A 17,719-nucleotide genomic window follows, 5' to 3' on the forward strand; every position below is an offset into this window, starting at 1 on the left:
GTTTTCAATGGGGCTGACGGCAGCATCACGCCTCATGCTAGATGCATGTAAGTGCGATGCAATTTGAGGTCTCCCATTGAAAACAATGGGAGACACTCCGCGATCCTAAAAGAACCAGGAAATGCAGAGCTTGTAAATTGTGTTCCAATCTGCATTTTCCTAATGGGTTTGAAAAACGGATGGTAATCACAAGAAAGCAAAAAAAAATATTGGACTTTTTTTTACGGATCCCAATCGCAATCGCTTGTGTGAAAACAGCATAAGGATGGCCACAAATATTTTCTGCATTGCCCCTATAGGAGAAATGTGGTATTACATAGTGCCTATTCAAATTAGAGGATGACCGCGTAATACATAGTCCCGTTGGATGCTCTGGGGGCAACAGCTCTCTTCCGATTGGTTTCTGGAGAGGGTATGACATCCATATGCTCCTATAGGGTGGATGGACCAGTTAATGATAATAACAAATTACGCGACGGCAGACTACCACTAAAGTAGTTGTCACAACTGTCTCCTAGTTACTAAACATTTATTGCTAGTCTCTTTTAGAAGCCATCATTTGCTACTATTTTTTATGTCACTAATTGTTCCCCGCGAATCCGTCTCGAATTATTGAGATCAAAATGCGCATTTTGTAACCTCGGAGAAGGCGAGTGAAAACTAATGACTGCAGAGCGCAAATACTGGCGACAGATCTGAGTGCAAAAAATTCGGTAAGTGTGAGTGATATAGAAGCACTTGTTTATTATAGAACACATTTCAATGCAGTAATCATAAATACTGCGAAGGTTGTGCTCCGCTGAAATATGGCCTACATAGTGTTGATTGTTTGTGTTATGTGATTTGTTTGACACCCATTACATTCTGGGTAATGGCAGCTATTTGTTGCTGCGCGCAGCAGGCTCCTTTGACAAAAGAAAATAGACAGCAATAAAAACCATAGTCAGAATTTCATTCTGCGAGGAGCTTCACTGCCTATAGTTTGTGCAAGTGTGATAACAGTGTTCGGCGCTGCCTTTTGTCAGCGCGCAGCCTGCAACAGTCACCTGTCTTTTCAGAAATCTAGCTGTGCTCAGTAGCCGCAAAACGAAGCCGAGAAACGTTTTGGGGAGGAATACCCTGAAAAAAGATGGAGGGTCACATTTCGACCTTTTTGAGATTCAAGTACTTGGACCAAAGTCTGAATAGCCGGCTTTCTGCAACATTTCTGTTTGTGTAAAAGTGCATGTTGAAGTCGCACACTAAACATTTTGTATCATGAATGTGGAAAGACCACGTAACCCTTTTATAATAGAGTTTGTAAAATACCGGGGGTCAGAAACGCTATCTTTTCTTCTTAGGGAGAGCAACTATATACTATAAACTAAGTGAGGAGACTCAAATGGCCAAGCACGCTCCTCTGGGTAATATGCAAATAAGGGAGATGGAATAAGTCGTCCACAATGCCACCTATTGAAAGGCAGCATTCCTTCAAGTCAAAGTCAGACTTTTTATACAAGCCTTGTTACAATGACCAGGAATTACCTAGAGCTGTATGTACATGGAGTCTGGCTTTGCTTTTAATTCCCGGTCATTGTAACAAGTCTGACTTTGGCTTGAAGGAATGCTGCCTTTCAATAGGTGGCACTGTGGAGGATTTATTCCATCTCCCTTATTTAAAATACCGGGGTAACCAGATTGCCTCCTGTTTTTTTCTGAAACTTTACAGCTTTAGGCCACTTTCAGACAAGTATATTTCTCCTCCATATTCGGTCCATGTAATACGTAGCTAATCTAAATCTTTGTATCTATTCACACAGCCGTATTTTTCACAGCCATTTTTTTAAAGCAGTATGACCTATTTTTTTCCCCATTTTTGCTATTCTATTCTACTGGACTGATGAAATACGGTCGGAATGTCATCTGAAATAGGTCCGTACTACGGATCTGTCTCATGGATGTGTTATAATATACTCCCCTAAAACCGGCCTTCTAAGGCCTCCCGCACAAATCTATTTTTTAACGCAATTAACACAGCGTTTTGAGTGGCACGGTATAATGGTCCCATCGAAATCAATGAGGCCTGGCAGACATGCCTCAGATTGTGGCATCGGACGGCACTTTCCAGCGCCGTGATTTTCAAGCGCTGTCTGCCCTTTACCCGTTTAGCAACCTCATCACCCATTACAATGATGGGATGCACTAAAACCCGCTGTCGGATGCAGGGAGCTGCAGCCAAAAGTGAAAATAAAATTGCGGCAAAGTGCTGCGATTGAAATCACAACGCTTTGTCGCTTTCTTGTGTGAAGGAGCCGTGAGTATCTGCATGGAAATATCAAAAGGGGTTGTACCAAAAACAACTTTTTATTAGCTCTGCATAGAATAAAAATCTGAGATCTCCACAGATTCTAAGACTAGGGGTCCTGTGTTTCCCACTTCTCGTCCCTGCGGGGTCAGATTGCATGGAGTGGCGGTTGCACATATGCAGCACTGCTCCCATTTATTTCAATGGGCTGACTGCAATAGCCGAGTACAAGCGCTCATCTGACTATGGCAGTCCCATTGAAAATGAATGGATGGCACATGTGTGACTGCCGCTCCTGTCTCTTCCTCACCGCAGGGGGGGGGGGGGGTTATCACGTATCCTATGAATAGGTGATAAAAGTTGTTACAACCCGATTAACGAAAGATAACGCTGCTCACATACATGCAGCATTTTTTGCAATGTTCTTCGGACAGTCTTTATGGAATGCAAGACCATTATACAATAATATTTGGCATCAGGAGCAAACGAGATCGGACCGGCTGTATATTTATTGCAGTTCTATTGTTTCGCTGGTTGTTTATGTTATTGACAAAACGCCATAGTAAATGGCCGATACAGTTATTTCAAGCCTACGGAAATGGGTTTTGACTACAGTTACATCAGATCTACAGACCATTGGTTGTTATAATATGTAAATGGTTATTATGGAGAAGACCCACTGAAGAGAAAATATGTTTCATTTTGCTGTCGGAGGATTTTTTTTTTTTTTCGGCAAGAATTGTTCCCATAGTAGCAAAACATCTCTGCGTGTAAATGTGGAGAGCAGATGAGCATCCTGATAATGAATTATCGGAACATTTGTATGATTGTAGACACCACAGCTGCAGCCTGAAAGTCATGCTGATCAATGCAAAATGCCTGAACTAATATAGCAGACGCAGATACATTAGCGTATCTCACACCGGCTTATTTTTCTGAAGATAATATTAAGAGGTCTCAATCACTCAAAGAAAACAAGGTTGCATTGTGCAGCGGGGTAAATGAGATCATTTGTAGCACTTAAAAACCATGGAAACATTCTTCTTCCTTAAATCGGATCTTTTTTATTGAAATGATATTCTTTTACACAATTACCCCTTCATTTCAAGACATTTATACGTGCATAAGTATAATATACATAGAGTATATAATTACCCCACCCAAACAATACAGTCAGAACTATATTTAGGCAAATCATAATCACCCCCATCCCTAATAAAAAAAAAACCTAAATCTTCTCCACTGTCTCACCTCTCTTCCTCATGCATATATTATATTTCAGCCGCACTTCAGTAGCGGTGAGCGATTCCAGCGACCTCATTGGTTGTTGGGTACACACCCCACCTTTGGAGATGTGCGCGAGTGCTACTTCACGAGACCCGCGGGGGGTAGGGTTTAGGGTTAGGTTTAGGGTTACGTTTAGGGTTAGGGTTTGGGTTTAGGGTTTCGGGTTGGGGTTAGTTGCCGACCCTTCTACAGCCCTGCTGCTGCTTATTTAACGGGCCGCCCACTTGTGCACATCTCCAAAGGGGGGTGCGTACCCAACAACCAATCAGGTCGCTGGAATCGCTCACCACTGCTGAAGTGCAGCTGAAATACAAAATATGCCTCCCTCACCTCCTCCAAATCCCATCAGTTTTTCTAAGATACCTCAATGTAAGTAAAACGCGATTTAAACTATCCATTATATATAATATATATATGCAATAAGATCCACGACTGTCATGGGGAGGAGGAGTGGGGTGTTAAGCTTGCATTCAACAGGGAATAATCAACTTGCGTGCCTGTTGCAATAATTTCTGAATCCCTGAAAGAGCATGTCCATCAACAATACCCAGTATAGAAGTTCTGGAATTAAGTCCAATATCAAGGGATAACTTTTTCTTATTGTCTCTAGCACCCCATTCCCAGACCAATCCACAATACACAATCTAAGACTATATGCATTAAATCTGCATCATCCATACCACACCTCAGACAGTTTGAGTTCAATCTAATACCCATGTTAAACTTTAATGAAGTACAATAAGCTCTTTGCTCTAGATCCAATTGTGATTGTCGTTGACTTTCAGGTAGAGGCATCATTGGAATTATATGCAACACTGCGGCCCATTTATCTTTGCTAATCCGACCTAGATCCTTTTTTTTCCCATTTTTCTTTTACATTTATTTGGAATTGCTGTAAAATAGTAAGAAAGCATCTGTCTATATAAATATTACACCCTTCGTAGCTCTAGAACACCCACCCAAGAAAATTCACCAAAGGGTGTTGAACTGTAAAAGAATACTGACCGGGCAAGAAATCTAAAAGGAAGAATTACAGATTTCCCCCAGTTAGTAGTAATAGTAAGACCTGACGTTTCACCAAATATATCAAACATGGACATAATAGGACTTATTGATCTACTCACATCCCCCGTATACAACAGATAGTCTGCATATAGTAAGATATTGTACATTCACCAATTTTTTCCATACTGCAATTCAACTATATGGGGCGATTGCCTTATCAAACCAGCCAAGGGCTTAATTGCCAAGGTAAGGAGAAGAGTGGACAGGGAAGACCCCTGCCTTGTTCTCCTATCTAATACCATCTGTCCCTAAACACAGCCATTTGCCCTCACTCTTGCCTCTGGCATTGAATAGAGCATGCTACAAATTTCTCACAAAAACTCATCCTATAAAAAACAGTTCACAAATAGTTCCATTGGAGTGAAAAAAACAGTCCTGCTCACACAAACTCGATGATTCTCCTGAAGATTCAGATATAACCTCCTTAAATTAATAGCAGTTGATTTGTTTGGCATGAAACCGGACTGATCCTCATGTATTCACTAAGTCATTGCTAAAAGTAATCTATGCACAAGTACCTTTGCCAAGATTTAAACATCAGTGGTCCACAGAGATATTGGACGATAAGAATCAGGAAGAGACAAATCTTTAGGAATTAGGACAATCATAACACTACTCATTGTGGCGGAAGTATGCCTTCATGCAATGATTCATTAAACACCAGAAATAAAAGTGGCAGATGCAGATCCTGGTAGCACTTAAAAAATTCATTTGGAAGACCATCCAACCCAGGCAACGTTTCATTATGAACCCTTTCTATTGCATCCCTTAAAGGGATTCAGTCATTAAAAAAACCCAAAATCAATACTTACCTATTCCTCCCCCATCAGTCTTCTTACCGCATCTTCTCCTCTCCGATCTTTTCCTGGCTCCTGCATTCCCCCGTAGCCGTGTCACCTCCAGACGGCCGATTGTTCTTCTTCCAGTGACCAAGCGTACGTTGCAGGCATTCTTCTTTCTGCAGGTTAATATACGCTACATCACTAGTGATGCAGCATTTACTGCCTAGCAGGGAAGACCGACTCCTATGCCGCCTATTGCCGAGACCAGGCAATAGTATATGAACACTCGCGGCGAGACAGTGTGTATTCTCAGTCTCGGCAATAGCTTGCAATTCCATGCTAGGCAGTGAACACTTCGTCACTAGTGACATAACATACACTGACCTGCCGGAAGGAGACTGCTGAGAATGTACGCTCAAGAACAAATAGAAGAGGATCCAGCTGGCTGGAGGTTACGTGACCTAGGAGATGCAGGAGCTAGGAGAAGATGAGCAGGGAGAAGATGAGCAGGGAGAAGATGAGCAGGGAGAAGATGAGCTGGGAGACGATGAGCTGGGAGACGATGAGCTGGGAGAAGATGAGCTGGGAGAAGATGAGCTGGGAGAAGATGAGCAGGGAGAAGATGAGCAGGGAGAAGATGAGCTGGGAGAAGATGAGCTGGGAGAAGATGAGCTGGGAGAAGATGAGCTGGGAGAAGATGAGCTGGGAGAAGATGAGCTGGGAGAAGATGAGCAGGGAGAAGATGAGCTGGGAGAAGATGAGCTGGGAGAAGATGAGCTGGGAGAAGATGAGCTGGGAGAAGATGAGCTGGGAGAAGATGAGCAGGGAGAAGATGAGCAGGGAGAAGATGAGCAGGGAGAAGATGAGCTGGGAGAAGATGAGCAGGGAGAAGATGAGCAGGGAGAAGATGAGCTGGGAGGAGACGTGGTAAGAAGACTGATGGAGGAATAGGGAAGTATTGATTTTTTTTTCTAATGACAAAACCCCTTCAACTCATTTAGTATCATAGAAGCCTTTAATATTGCTCTCTAATCATCAGACAGGATTGGCAATTGCATAAAGATCTTTACAATTCACACTTAACTTAGAAGCATGTAGGTTTTTAAAAGGAAGAAAGAAATGTCTCCAAAATTTCAGTCCCATGTATAACCAAAGAGTCATCAGGACTTCTCAATGCTGCAGTATAAGATGATAATTGCTGAGCCTAAATTATAGAAGCCAAAAACGGCTGCTTGCCTCCCCGTTCCTCAAAAGTCTTCAGATTTATAAAAAGACGCTTACAACACCTCTCAGAAGATCCGTAAGTTAAGACTGCGCCTTTTTCTAATTAATTTCTACCTGATTAGTGGGAGAAAATCTATGTGCTTGCTCTGCATCTAAAGCTCATTGCTGAAGGGCCCTAATGACATCTTACAATTTAGATGTATGTAGGCTAATTTACTAAATATAATGACCATGTATAAATGCCTATATAGCGTCCCACAGTAATCTGCCGAAATTCCAATAGAGCCTCCTCTGTTCTAATATTACCATCAAGCACATTCAACGAAAAAGGATTTAACCTCCAAACTTTATCTAAACTAAGGCTAGCTGCATATGACCGGGTCGTATTCTGCACTGCAATACGACCCTGTGTTCGTCCGGTGACCCTGCGTACCTGCCTTTCTTTATCTTCTTCTGTACCACGAATGATCTGAACGGCTCGCCATCAGGCATGCACAGTACAGATATTCCCATGCCGCTAGGCAATGATGTGGATCCCACAACCTTTCCGCAATGTTAATTGCGGAAGGCCTGTGGGTTGGATGCCTTCCGTTGACCTCAATGAAAGCCGTCCGTGTGGAGCCCACACCAAAGTAGAACATGTTGTGAATTTTCCTTCACGAGCGGAAAATTGCAATTGGTTTCCACTCGTGTGCAGGGAAAAGCGCTGTTCCATAGCATACTATGGTCAGTACCTGCTGTGGAATCCGGGGTTGGACGCCTGCCCCGGATTCCGCAATTCAAATTCGGCCATGTGCAGCCCGCCTAAATCCCCCACCATTCATAATCAATGACAAGTGAAGTGGAGAGTGATCAAACACAGTTTGTGGTAGATATTCCACTTTATGAACATAGGTACCCCATCAATGCTTCCTTATTGAGAGATCTATTCTAGAAAGTGTATTATATGTACTGGAATAAGAAGAGTATTGTCCAACTTCTGGATTTTTCAACATCCACAAATCAAATTAACCTAATTCCATTATTAAATGTGCAAAAGTAGTTGGGGGATAGAGAAACCACTATAGGGCCTTTATTAAATCTATCCAACCAGGGATCCAGTTATTAAAATCCCCTACAATTAATGTAGTAACAGAATATATATTGACAATTTTTTTTTTTGCGTAATACATTTAAGACAAACAAATCTCCATATAGAATCTGTAAAAGATGACTCACACTTAAGATATATTTTTATGAATCAGTACACCTACTCCATGCAAATAACTTTAGTACGCAATGAAAAGAATGTGCCCATACAGAATGCTGAAACAATTGTACAGTATCTCCTGTTCAGCGTGTTTCTAATAGCCATAAAATAGCTGGTTGAAATGGTTTAATAGATGAAAAAACTGTGTACATTTTTGTTTTGTCCCCCCATACCATTAACCTCTTGAGCCATGGTAAATAATATTAATTATGCGTTTTACACATATAATTTAAAACACCTGCTGCACTGCATGGTAGAGGAGCAGTAAGACAAAAGTGGAGAAAAAAAAACCAAAAATGCAACACCCAACCCCATACACATATACCCATATCTCCTCAGGCTCTAAATCACCTAGGCGTAGTAATAATGGTAAAAACAAATCCCAATATCACTGTAAGGTCATTAATACTTAGAAGCATCACCCAGGAACCTCTCACCTATCTAACAATCTCATTTCAGGCAGTCAACAACATCCACTAATAAAAAAGTGCTACTTTTTACTCTTATATTAATGTTGTCCATGTTTATCAATCTAGGAGGCATCCCTAGAATTATCTAAGGGGAGAATTGCCCCCTGCATCACAACTCTAAGCCCTGCCAGATACAAAATAGCATAAGAGCAGGCTCACATGAGCATGTGGTAAAACCCTGTGTATATAACGCAAAAACCCTGGAGTCAGTGTAACATCGAAAATCAATGTATTTGAATTGCCGCGATGTACCGTTTATTATACGTGCATAATACGGAATTTGAATATGCTCGTGTGAGCCTGGCCTAAGACAACTGTAAAACCCTTAACTGTCTCTTAACATCTTGAAAATGCATCCACTTAGTTTTTGTATGTCTACTAAATAATCTGGAAAGACAGTTGTACGATGGCCGTCCGAAGTTATCGCTTTAATTTATCTTGCGTTCTTTAAAATACATATCTCAATCTATATAATAGAAGAGTTTTATCAAAACTATTCACAGCGTGGCACCCGGTGGAGGTGGTTTAGCAGGAACTCTATGAGCCCTTTCCACAGCAAAGAAAGCTGACAAAGTATCTCCTCCAGTAGTTTATTCCAGCCATCCTTCTACCATTTCTGGAACCCCCACCAGTCTCAAATTATTTCTCCTTAGTCTATTTTCCAGATCATCTGCTTTATATTGCGAAGTACAGATAGACTGTTCACATTTAATAATTGTATCCTGCATTTTTCCTTCCAGTTCATTAATACATTTCTCTGCTTTAGACAATCTCTCAATAACTTTCTGCAAATGTCTTATAAATCCAACATCCGCTTTCAGGCTACCCACCTGAGCAGGGAGGGAAACCAAAACCGTATTGCTTTTAGTTACAGATAAAAAAAAATCTTGTTATTTGTATAGCGCCAACTTATTCCGAAGTGATTTCAGGTCATTTTTATTTATTACCCCCCACCAAGCTGGGTACTCATTTTACCGACCTCGGAAGAATGGAAGGCCGAGTCAACCTTGAGTCGGCTACCTGAACCAGGCAGGGATTGAAGCGTCAGGTTGTGAGCAAAAGCTTAGGACTGCATTTCTGCTGCCTTAACACTCTGCACCATACGATGCTCTAGAATAGATAGAAAAACATCACGTAGAGTAGGTTCGTGTTGTGTATCGTTTTGTATATTCACACCACTAGCTTGAGCTGAAATGGCCTGCATAATATCTGTAATAGTACAGAGACAGATGGAGCATATAAAACAGGGCCATGTCTACCTTTTTCAGCACAGTGAGATACTGTATTAAAAGTCCCATCCAAGGCGGCAAATACAGCGGTAAATGCTTCATAAGCATTTCTTACCAGGATTGCAGGAGGAATTGAATGAGTAAACTCTGCCAACCTGTTCACCACATAGCGGCATTTCCCAGTAAAGAGATCAAAATGGCTAAAATGTTCCATGCATTTCGCATGATCACCCCACTCCATATTAGCTATTGCCTCCAATTTGCATGAGTAGACTCACAGTGCAAAGTATTCACAATAGCGTTGGTAGATATCTGTGCCTGAGTGCTATCGTGAAGTGCATGTACACAACTGGCTTCTTTCCTCCTTGGCATCACAATTTGGTTAAATGACAGACAAGCCTCACAAAAGACCAGCCTCTGCTGTTGCTTCTTCGCTTCTCTACAATAGGAACTGTGGTGCAGCACAAATTCCCAGATACCATCAAGACTGCCAGGGTAGCAAAGTCAAGAACACTGCCTTAGGAGAAAAAACAAGCAACCATAACAGGTGGGAGCTCTCATGGTGTGCCTCCACTGCTCACATCACTCTCTAGGCAACACCCCAATAATTTTGGTTAGTTGTAAATAATGTACTTGCTTGTAGCAGTCTCCATTTTATTTCCATATGTGAGTGCATTGACAAATAATTTGCATGTAAAAGAGTGTTTGCCTTCTACCCCAGAAACAAAACCATGTTAATTCCACTAGAAAAGCTTTACAAGCATGCACTTTACAATCCAAAATGATGATAATTATGGTATAAAAGAACAAAAGGTTTGTGTACATGAATAATGGTATAGGCGACCATAATATATTTGCTAACATGGTTCTTCTAACTACTCCCCAAGTGCACCTTCACTTGGTCCCGAAGTTTATCATCTCTGAGCTACTTTACCACTCACCATTCGATGGAAATGTTTGTATTTGGTGTCAGGCTAGTAGAAATAGTTAGGAGTTCTCCTGTGTGTAGTCTCTTCAGGGTAGGTCTATACAGTATTGGATTGGTCTACTAGGGTACCAAAGAAGCGTTGGACTCTCAGAAACCATGGGAATCTTTCCAAAATGTAGTGCTTTCACAGTAGGTCTATAAAGCGAGTTGGACTGGCCAATCGCAGCCCCTGAAAATCCTCCCACCGGGAGTCTATAGCAGTGGACCACTACAACCTGTCTGAAAGACTATGTTCATTGTGGGTTTATCACTGTTATTGTGATCTAAGGCAAAAAAAAATATTATTGTTGTTTTAAGAGCAGAGTGTTCGGCAGAGCTGGGGGCGTTTTTGCAGCAAGACTGGTGGGAGAAGGAGAGCTATAAAAATGGAGGTGGGCCGAAGGCCATATTGTAGTGGCAGTTTATGACAGAGAAGCAAATGTGGGGATAGTTGCAAATCTGCCGGAAGAGGGAATGGTAGACATAATACATGACACACTAGTGTGGAAAACATTCATAAACTCTGCCTCAAGCCGACAGCATATATGCACTGGAGTAACGCTGGTGAGAGTGGACTTTGTCTTGTTTTGTTCCATTGTATTCAAGTTGAGCATGCAAGCAAGTGGACTCGGAGGTTAAGTGATGGCGGCCTATTAACAATTCTCTAGATGTCCCTTATGTGGGGAATGTGTGCTGCAAGGCCTTTGCCAGGCCCACCCACTGCTTTACTACCCAGGTCTTTTGGAGCAGCACAACCTTAGTTGCCCCCTGTGTGCCGCCGCCTCTGGCTTGTCCATCCCCAAACAGTTTTTCATGCTCAGGTCCTGACATCTTCATGGATCCTAGATGTCCAACAGAAGACAACCCCTGTTAAATTGCTTTGTAACTACCGTAATCATTTGCTGCTAAAGACATTTCTTATGACGTTGATTCACAAATATTCTATTAGAATATATTAATGAGAGAACCTCTAAGCACAATAATGAGAGATGTAGCCATGGGGTTACCATAACAGAGCTGGCAGGGGAGCTTCACACTGCCACAAGCCACCATTGCCAGCAAGTGAGTGTAGAACATATGATGCTTATAATCGGTTCTCTGCGCACCTTTCTTTGATATGGTTTCAGTCTACTCATGATTTGCATTGAATTTCTTGATCTACTGTGATCACTAATCGCACCTCAACTCTGAGTGGAGTTGAAACCTCTTTGTTTAAGGCTCCTCTTATAGTTAAAGGGATTATTCAGCTTTAAAAAAAAAAAAAAAAAATATATATATATATATATATATATATATATTAAAAACTTCTACAATCATGATAAAATCAAAGAAAAAAAACACTACTTACCTTTTCACTGCTCCAGCGATCCATTGCTGAAACTTTGGGCATCTTGCTAATCTTGGTTCACAAGATTGCTGCAGCCAATTAGTATAAGCAGCCATCACAGAAAACATACTACTGGCATCACCGCTCAATGATAGCAGCCATGATGCCAGTAGTAGGGCATGTGACCGCCATGGTATTCAGTGGCTGCAGCAAGCACCAGCAGTACAAAAACATCATCCCCTCCTTGTTAACAAAGACTGGCAAGGGACCCTTGGAGCTTCAGAGCTAGATTGCTTGTGCATAGACAAGGTGAATAACGTGTTTTTCCTAACATTTAAATGTTTTATCACATTTGCAGGGCTTTTAGTTATTTATTTACTTTTTAAGCCAAATAACCCCTTTAAGCTCTTGGATAGAGACATTGTTTAGGATGCACTATAATTAAAAGGTGCTTCTTCTGTATTAATTAACAATTAGGCCGTAGAATCATTTCACCCAATTGGCAGAAGGCACCCCACTTGGTCTACAACGTACAGATATCACTGAGCGCCTGTTCCATGGAATCGGCTATGATGAGAGCATGCAGAAGACAAATTGTGGAAGTGATAGAGTTAATTAAATCTAGTGACACTTGGTATTGTTTTCCCCTGCATCACCCTTCTATTTCCCGAGTATCTCACAGTCCTTTGTCATTTCATTTTTAATGAAGTTTTTCATTAAAAACATCAGGATATAATTATGCTCTTTTTAATATCAATAGCCTGGTGCGTCTGTAAACATAATTACTTATTAGTGCTAATTATAATTGTTTTTTTCTTTTCTTTACTTAGACAAAATGCACAGAAAGTAAATGGAGAAAATCATATTATTTACATCCCCTATAGCTAATGATTTAACATTATTACTCTTTCATTTTGCATTTTAAGTGAGCAAATTACATAAGTTGAGGAAAATTAAACTCATTTTACCGCCTTGCTGGATACACAGCTTTGTTTTTTTTTTTTGCAGAACTCTTTTCATTATAGCCAGTTGCTTCATGTTTGTTATGCAAATATTGTGTTAATCATAACCAGAAATATGATAATGAACTGTGGTCGTTAACGAGGACCAAAAGTAATGATATCCATGCTTTCATCATACGCTTTCTGGCATGCTGTGTTTGTACACGGGTAATAGGCCTGTATTCTTTATGTATGAGGTATAGTAACGAGCATCGATCAACGATCTAGTGAGCCGATTGACATGGTCAAGGAATGAAGGGCCACAAATGATCATTTACGCCACCGTTCGTTTCCATTATTGTTCACAGCACATTCTCTGTTTACAAGATGAACATGTATATGAACATTCACTCGACCGATGATCCGTCCATCAGCCAGGGTAAAAGCCTTTTGTCTATGATCACAGCTTGTTCAATGTGTACATTTATGCATAAAACACTTCTGGTACATACACAAAATGTGTCTATAGACATAGTAACATAGTATGTAAGGCCGAATGAAGACAATGTCCATCTAGTCCAGCCTGTCTACCCTCCTGTGTTGTTGATCCAGAGGAAGGCAAAAAAAAACAAGAGGAAGGAGCCAGCCAGCCCATTTGGGGGAAAAATTCCTTCCCGACTCCCTAATGGCAATCAGACTAATCCCTGGATCAACCCCTAATAGTTCCTACCTGCCTGTATACCAGGATTAACAATTAACCTAAGATTTATATCCTGTAATATCCTTCTGCTCTAGAAATACATCAAGTCCCCTTTTAAACTCTTCTATGGATTTTGCCATCACCACATCCTCAGGCAGAGAGTTCCACAGTCTAACTGCTCTTACAGTAAAGACTGCTAGAGTATCTTCTTGGCATCTTCTGGTAGGCATACTTGGTATATCTCTTTACGGTACTTTTATATACAGTTGACCATCACAGAAAAACTCTACAGTATATACTTTTTTAATCTTAACAGTCTATGCATAGCGTATTTCACCATATGGCATACATTTGTATACATCAGAGGTTCAAATTTGGCGCATACATTGGGAGATTATCCACACATATATGCCATTTCTTATGTGAATTAAAGGGGCTTTCTGGGAGCTAAAAGTGATTTTACAAGTTTAAAATGGTGTAAATTTAGGAAAAATATATGCTCGCCTACGCCAAAGCCTCCCCATCCAGTGGTGATTTTCCAATGCCCTACATTCAGAACCCAGAAGAAGCCAGCAGTGGTCACAGGCCATGCATTGTTCACACGACCACTTAGCCAATCACAGAGTTTAGCCGTTATGGAGGATTTACCACTGAAGTCTGATTGGTTGAGCGGTCACATGGGTGTCATGTGACTGACAGCTGGCTTCCTCCGGTCTCCATTGATGGACGGGAAGCCACTAGAGTAGATGAGGATACCATTATTTAACATTGTTTTAAGCCTTTAATTTTTTTAACCTGTTTTAAGCATTATATGTTTTTGAATTATTTGATTACATGCAGTACTGTATTATGGGTAACTGCCACTTTTTTTTTGCATATATTAGTGTTTATACATAAGATTCAGTATGTATATGCTGTTGACAACTAATAGTAGGAATATAGTAGCTATTAATATGCACATTTTTTTCCCCTTGGATAGTAAAATATAACTAAATAAGATAGTGAGCATCTAAAAATGTGTGCAAAGGGCAAAGTATTTTATTGCCCATAGAGATTAGTCAGATAATTTGCTTTCATGAGACCCCCAGCACCTAACAATGGACATGCAGTATGGGCTTTCCCATATGTCTCTTGATCAAGAGGAGGATCTGATAATGGCACAACAGAGCAAAAACATAGCTCAAGAAAATATTAGGTATCGGTCCCCTTCTCACTTGTGTTGTAATCCTCCTTTTAATGAAAAAAATAAATAAATGAGACTGTGAATCTGTAAAGGGCCTTATCCAACCATTTTTAGCAACATGACAACTATTCATTCTATTGGTTGTCATAATCAACATGAATGATTTTATTGTATGGACCTATCTCTACCTCTGACTGCTTCAGCATGTGATTAGTTTTGTTTTTGTAAATACAGGATATTTAAGTCCATAGGTAATGATCTTGTCAATGCATTTTTATTAGTCTAAAATGTATTTTCATTACTTTAACACTGGATTTTGTAAGTTATAACTTTTTTTTCTATTTTTTGGGTTTTAGGACTAACCCCACCAACAACCCCACCTCATAAAGCCAACCAAGATAACCCATTCAGGACTTCTCCAAAGCCGAAGTCTTCTTGCAAATCTAGTGTGCCACCCGCTAAGAAATCTCGTTACATTGAGTCTTCCAGTATCCAAGTCATTAGCTCAAAAAAAGGTCCTGAACAATCTGAACTGTATGCACAGCTTAGCAAAACCTCTGTGGCCATTGGACAAGAGGACAAAAAGGTGAAGCGACCCAGTTTACGGCTTTTTGGAGACCATGACTACTGTCAGTTTATGAATTCAAAATCAGAAATACACATTAGCTTATCACAAGATTTACAGGCCTCAAGACAACTTGAATGTAAGGATTCCCTGCCTGGGAAAAAATCACAAGTCTGTTCATTAAAAGGTCAAGGGGAAAGTCCAAAAGACAGTTTTGAGGGAACCATGAGAAGTTCTCAGAACAGTAACCGCAAACCCCTGCAAGACCAGGAAATTCGTGCAGAACTTAATAAGCACTTTGGTGACCCAACACAAGCAGTTTATGAAGAAAAAAACAAAAACAGTGACCTGGGAAACAGTGATTACAATGATGATCAGTTCTCTAGACTACCTATGTTTTTAACTTCTGGACTGGGTATGGATAGTTTATTTGATGACAGCGAGGATGAGAATGATAAACTGTGTTATTCCTGGGATGGAATGCAATCCTATTCATTATTTGATGTATCACCTTCTTGTTCATCCTTCAACTCTCCGAGCAGATATTCTGTATCTCCACCAACATCATTATTTTCACAAAGGTCACAAAGGATTTGTTCTCGATCAAGGTCTAGATCTTTTTCTCAACATAGATCATGTTCACGATCACCATATTCACGTTCAAGATCCAGATCTCCATCAAGCAGATCTTCATCAGGGTGAGTAATATTAATATAATATTTCATGTGCCCATTGATGTCTTGTTCCTAAGTGATAAGTAGGTACTGTTGTTTCAACAAAGTTTGCATAAATTAGCAGTTGAAGCAAAGATAAGAAATTTTGTAATATATCTTATTAGGAAAAAAATGCCTCTTTCTCCACTTTTGAGCCACTTCATTCATGCCCAATTCATGATTAAAATCCACCTTACGAGATGGTTTATCAGCTCACTGAGGGATCAGGTTACATGTTATCTGAATAAGTCTATAGAGGAGGAAGGGGCAGGATGGAACAGCTGCACAGACACACACAGACACTGCTGCTGCTTCTTGTAAGTTTTCTATTTCGCCAAAGAGCTAGATTAACAGTTACAGTTGCAAGAAAAAGCAGGGGAACCCCTTGGAATTATCGTGGATAACAATCAGACCAAAAATGTATTAAAAATCCAAGTCACAATTATAGACAAGCACAATCTAATAGCACACAAACAGTTGTACAGTGCATGTCATTTATTGCGCACATTTAGTAAACATTATAAAACAAATTCTATACTTACCTATTCCTCCCCAGGCAGTCTTCTTACTGAATCCTCTCCTCATCGATCTTCTCCTGCGTCCTCCAGTCCCCTTGGTCATTTCACATCCAGCTGGCTAGATCCTCCTCTTCCTGTTACATTCTCTGCATTTTTCTTCCTGCAGGTCAATATTACATTGTTAGTGACATAGCGTTCACTGCCTAGCAAGGAATACCAGATCCTCGGCAGCCTGCTTTAGCGCACAGGCACGGGGTCTCGCCGCTAGTGTTCATATATAGAGATGAGCGAACGTGTTCTTCCGAGCTTGATATTCGTGCGAATATTAGGGTGTTCGGTATGTTCGTTATCCGTAACGAACACCATGCGGTGTCCGGGTTACTTAAACTTTCTTCCCTGAGACGTTAGCGCTTTTTTTTGGCCAATATAAAGACAGGGAAGGCATTACAACTTCCCCCTGCAACGTTTAAGCCCTATACCACCCCCCTGCTGTGAGTGGCTGGGGAGATCAGGTGTCCGCCTGATATGAAAGTCTGCCCCTCCCGCGGTTCGCTATGGATGCATTCTATATGCGCTCAATGGGGCCAGCGGCAGCAGCGCTGACCCCATTGAGAACATATAGAAGACAAATCCTTCTTCTCTGGCACAGCTGTAACAGCTGTAGCAGAGAAGAACGATGTTTGCCCATTGAATTCAATGGAGCGGCAATACAGCATGTTCCACTGAATGCAATGGGCTGCCGGCGATCGCAGGATGAATGGTCGGAAAGGGGTTAAATATATAACCCCTTTCCTGCAATTCATCCAGAAATGTGTTACACTAAAAATATATACCGGCGTATAAGGCGACCGGGCGTATAAGACGACCCCCCAACTGTCACCTTATACGCCGGCAATACAGTGGAGCAAAGAATAAAAATCATTACTTACGTTTTTAGATGATCTGCGGCGCTCCTGCAGGCTGTCACTCCCTCCTGGTCCACGGCAGAGTATTGCTTTCTCCACGAAAGACTTTAAATCCCTGCCTCCAGAAAGACACGTGCCTTCAGCCAATCACAGCCAATGACAATGATGTCATTGAATGGCTGTGATTGGCTGTGTTTCTGGAGGCGGGGATTTCAAGGCTTGAAATCCCCGCCTCCAGAAACACAGCCAATCATTGTCATTGGCTGTGATTGGCTGAAGGCACGTGTCTTTCTGGAGGCAGGGATTTAAA

General features: G+C 41.0%; 1 protein-coding gene across 2 annotated transcripts in view; it reads left to right on the forward strand.

Annotated features, from left to right (window-relative positions):
* Positions 1 to 17,719, forward strand: part of PPARGC1A (PPARG coactivator 1 alpha) — a 130,210-nt gene that overhangs the window by 83,197 nt on the left and 29,294 nt on the right. For both annotated transcript variants that reach the window (XM_066573229.1, XM_066573230.1), the window contains one exon: positions 15,065 to 15,971. In XM_066573229.1, coding sequence (XP_066429326.1) covers positions 15,065 to 15,971 — 907 coding nt within the window. The remainder of the gene's footprint in view (positions 1 to 15,064; positions 15,972 to 17,719) is intronic.

The sequence above is a fragment of the Eleutherodactylus coqui genome, chromosome 7 (assembly GCF_035609145.1).
Source record: "Eleutherodactylus coqui strain aEleCoq1 chromosome 7, aEleCoq1.hap1, whole genome shotgun sequence".
In the NCBI taxonomy this organism is placed as follows: Eukaryota; Metazoa; Chordata; class Amphibia; order Anura; family Eleutherodactylidae; genus Eleutherodactylus; species Eleutherodactylus coqui.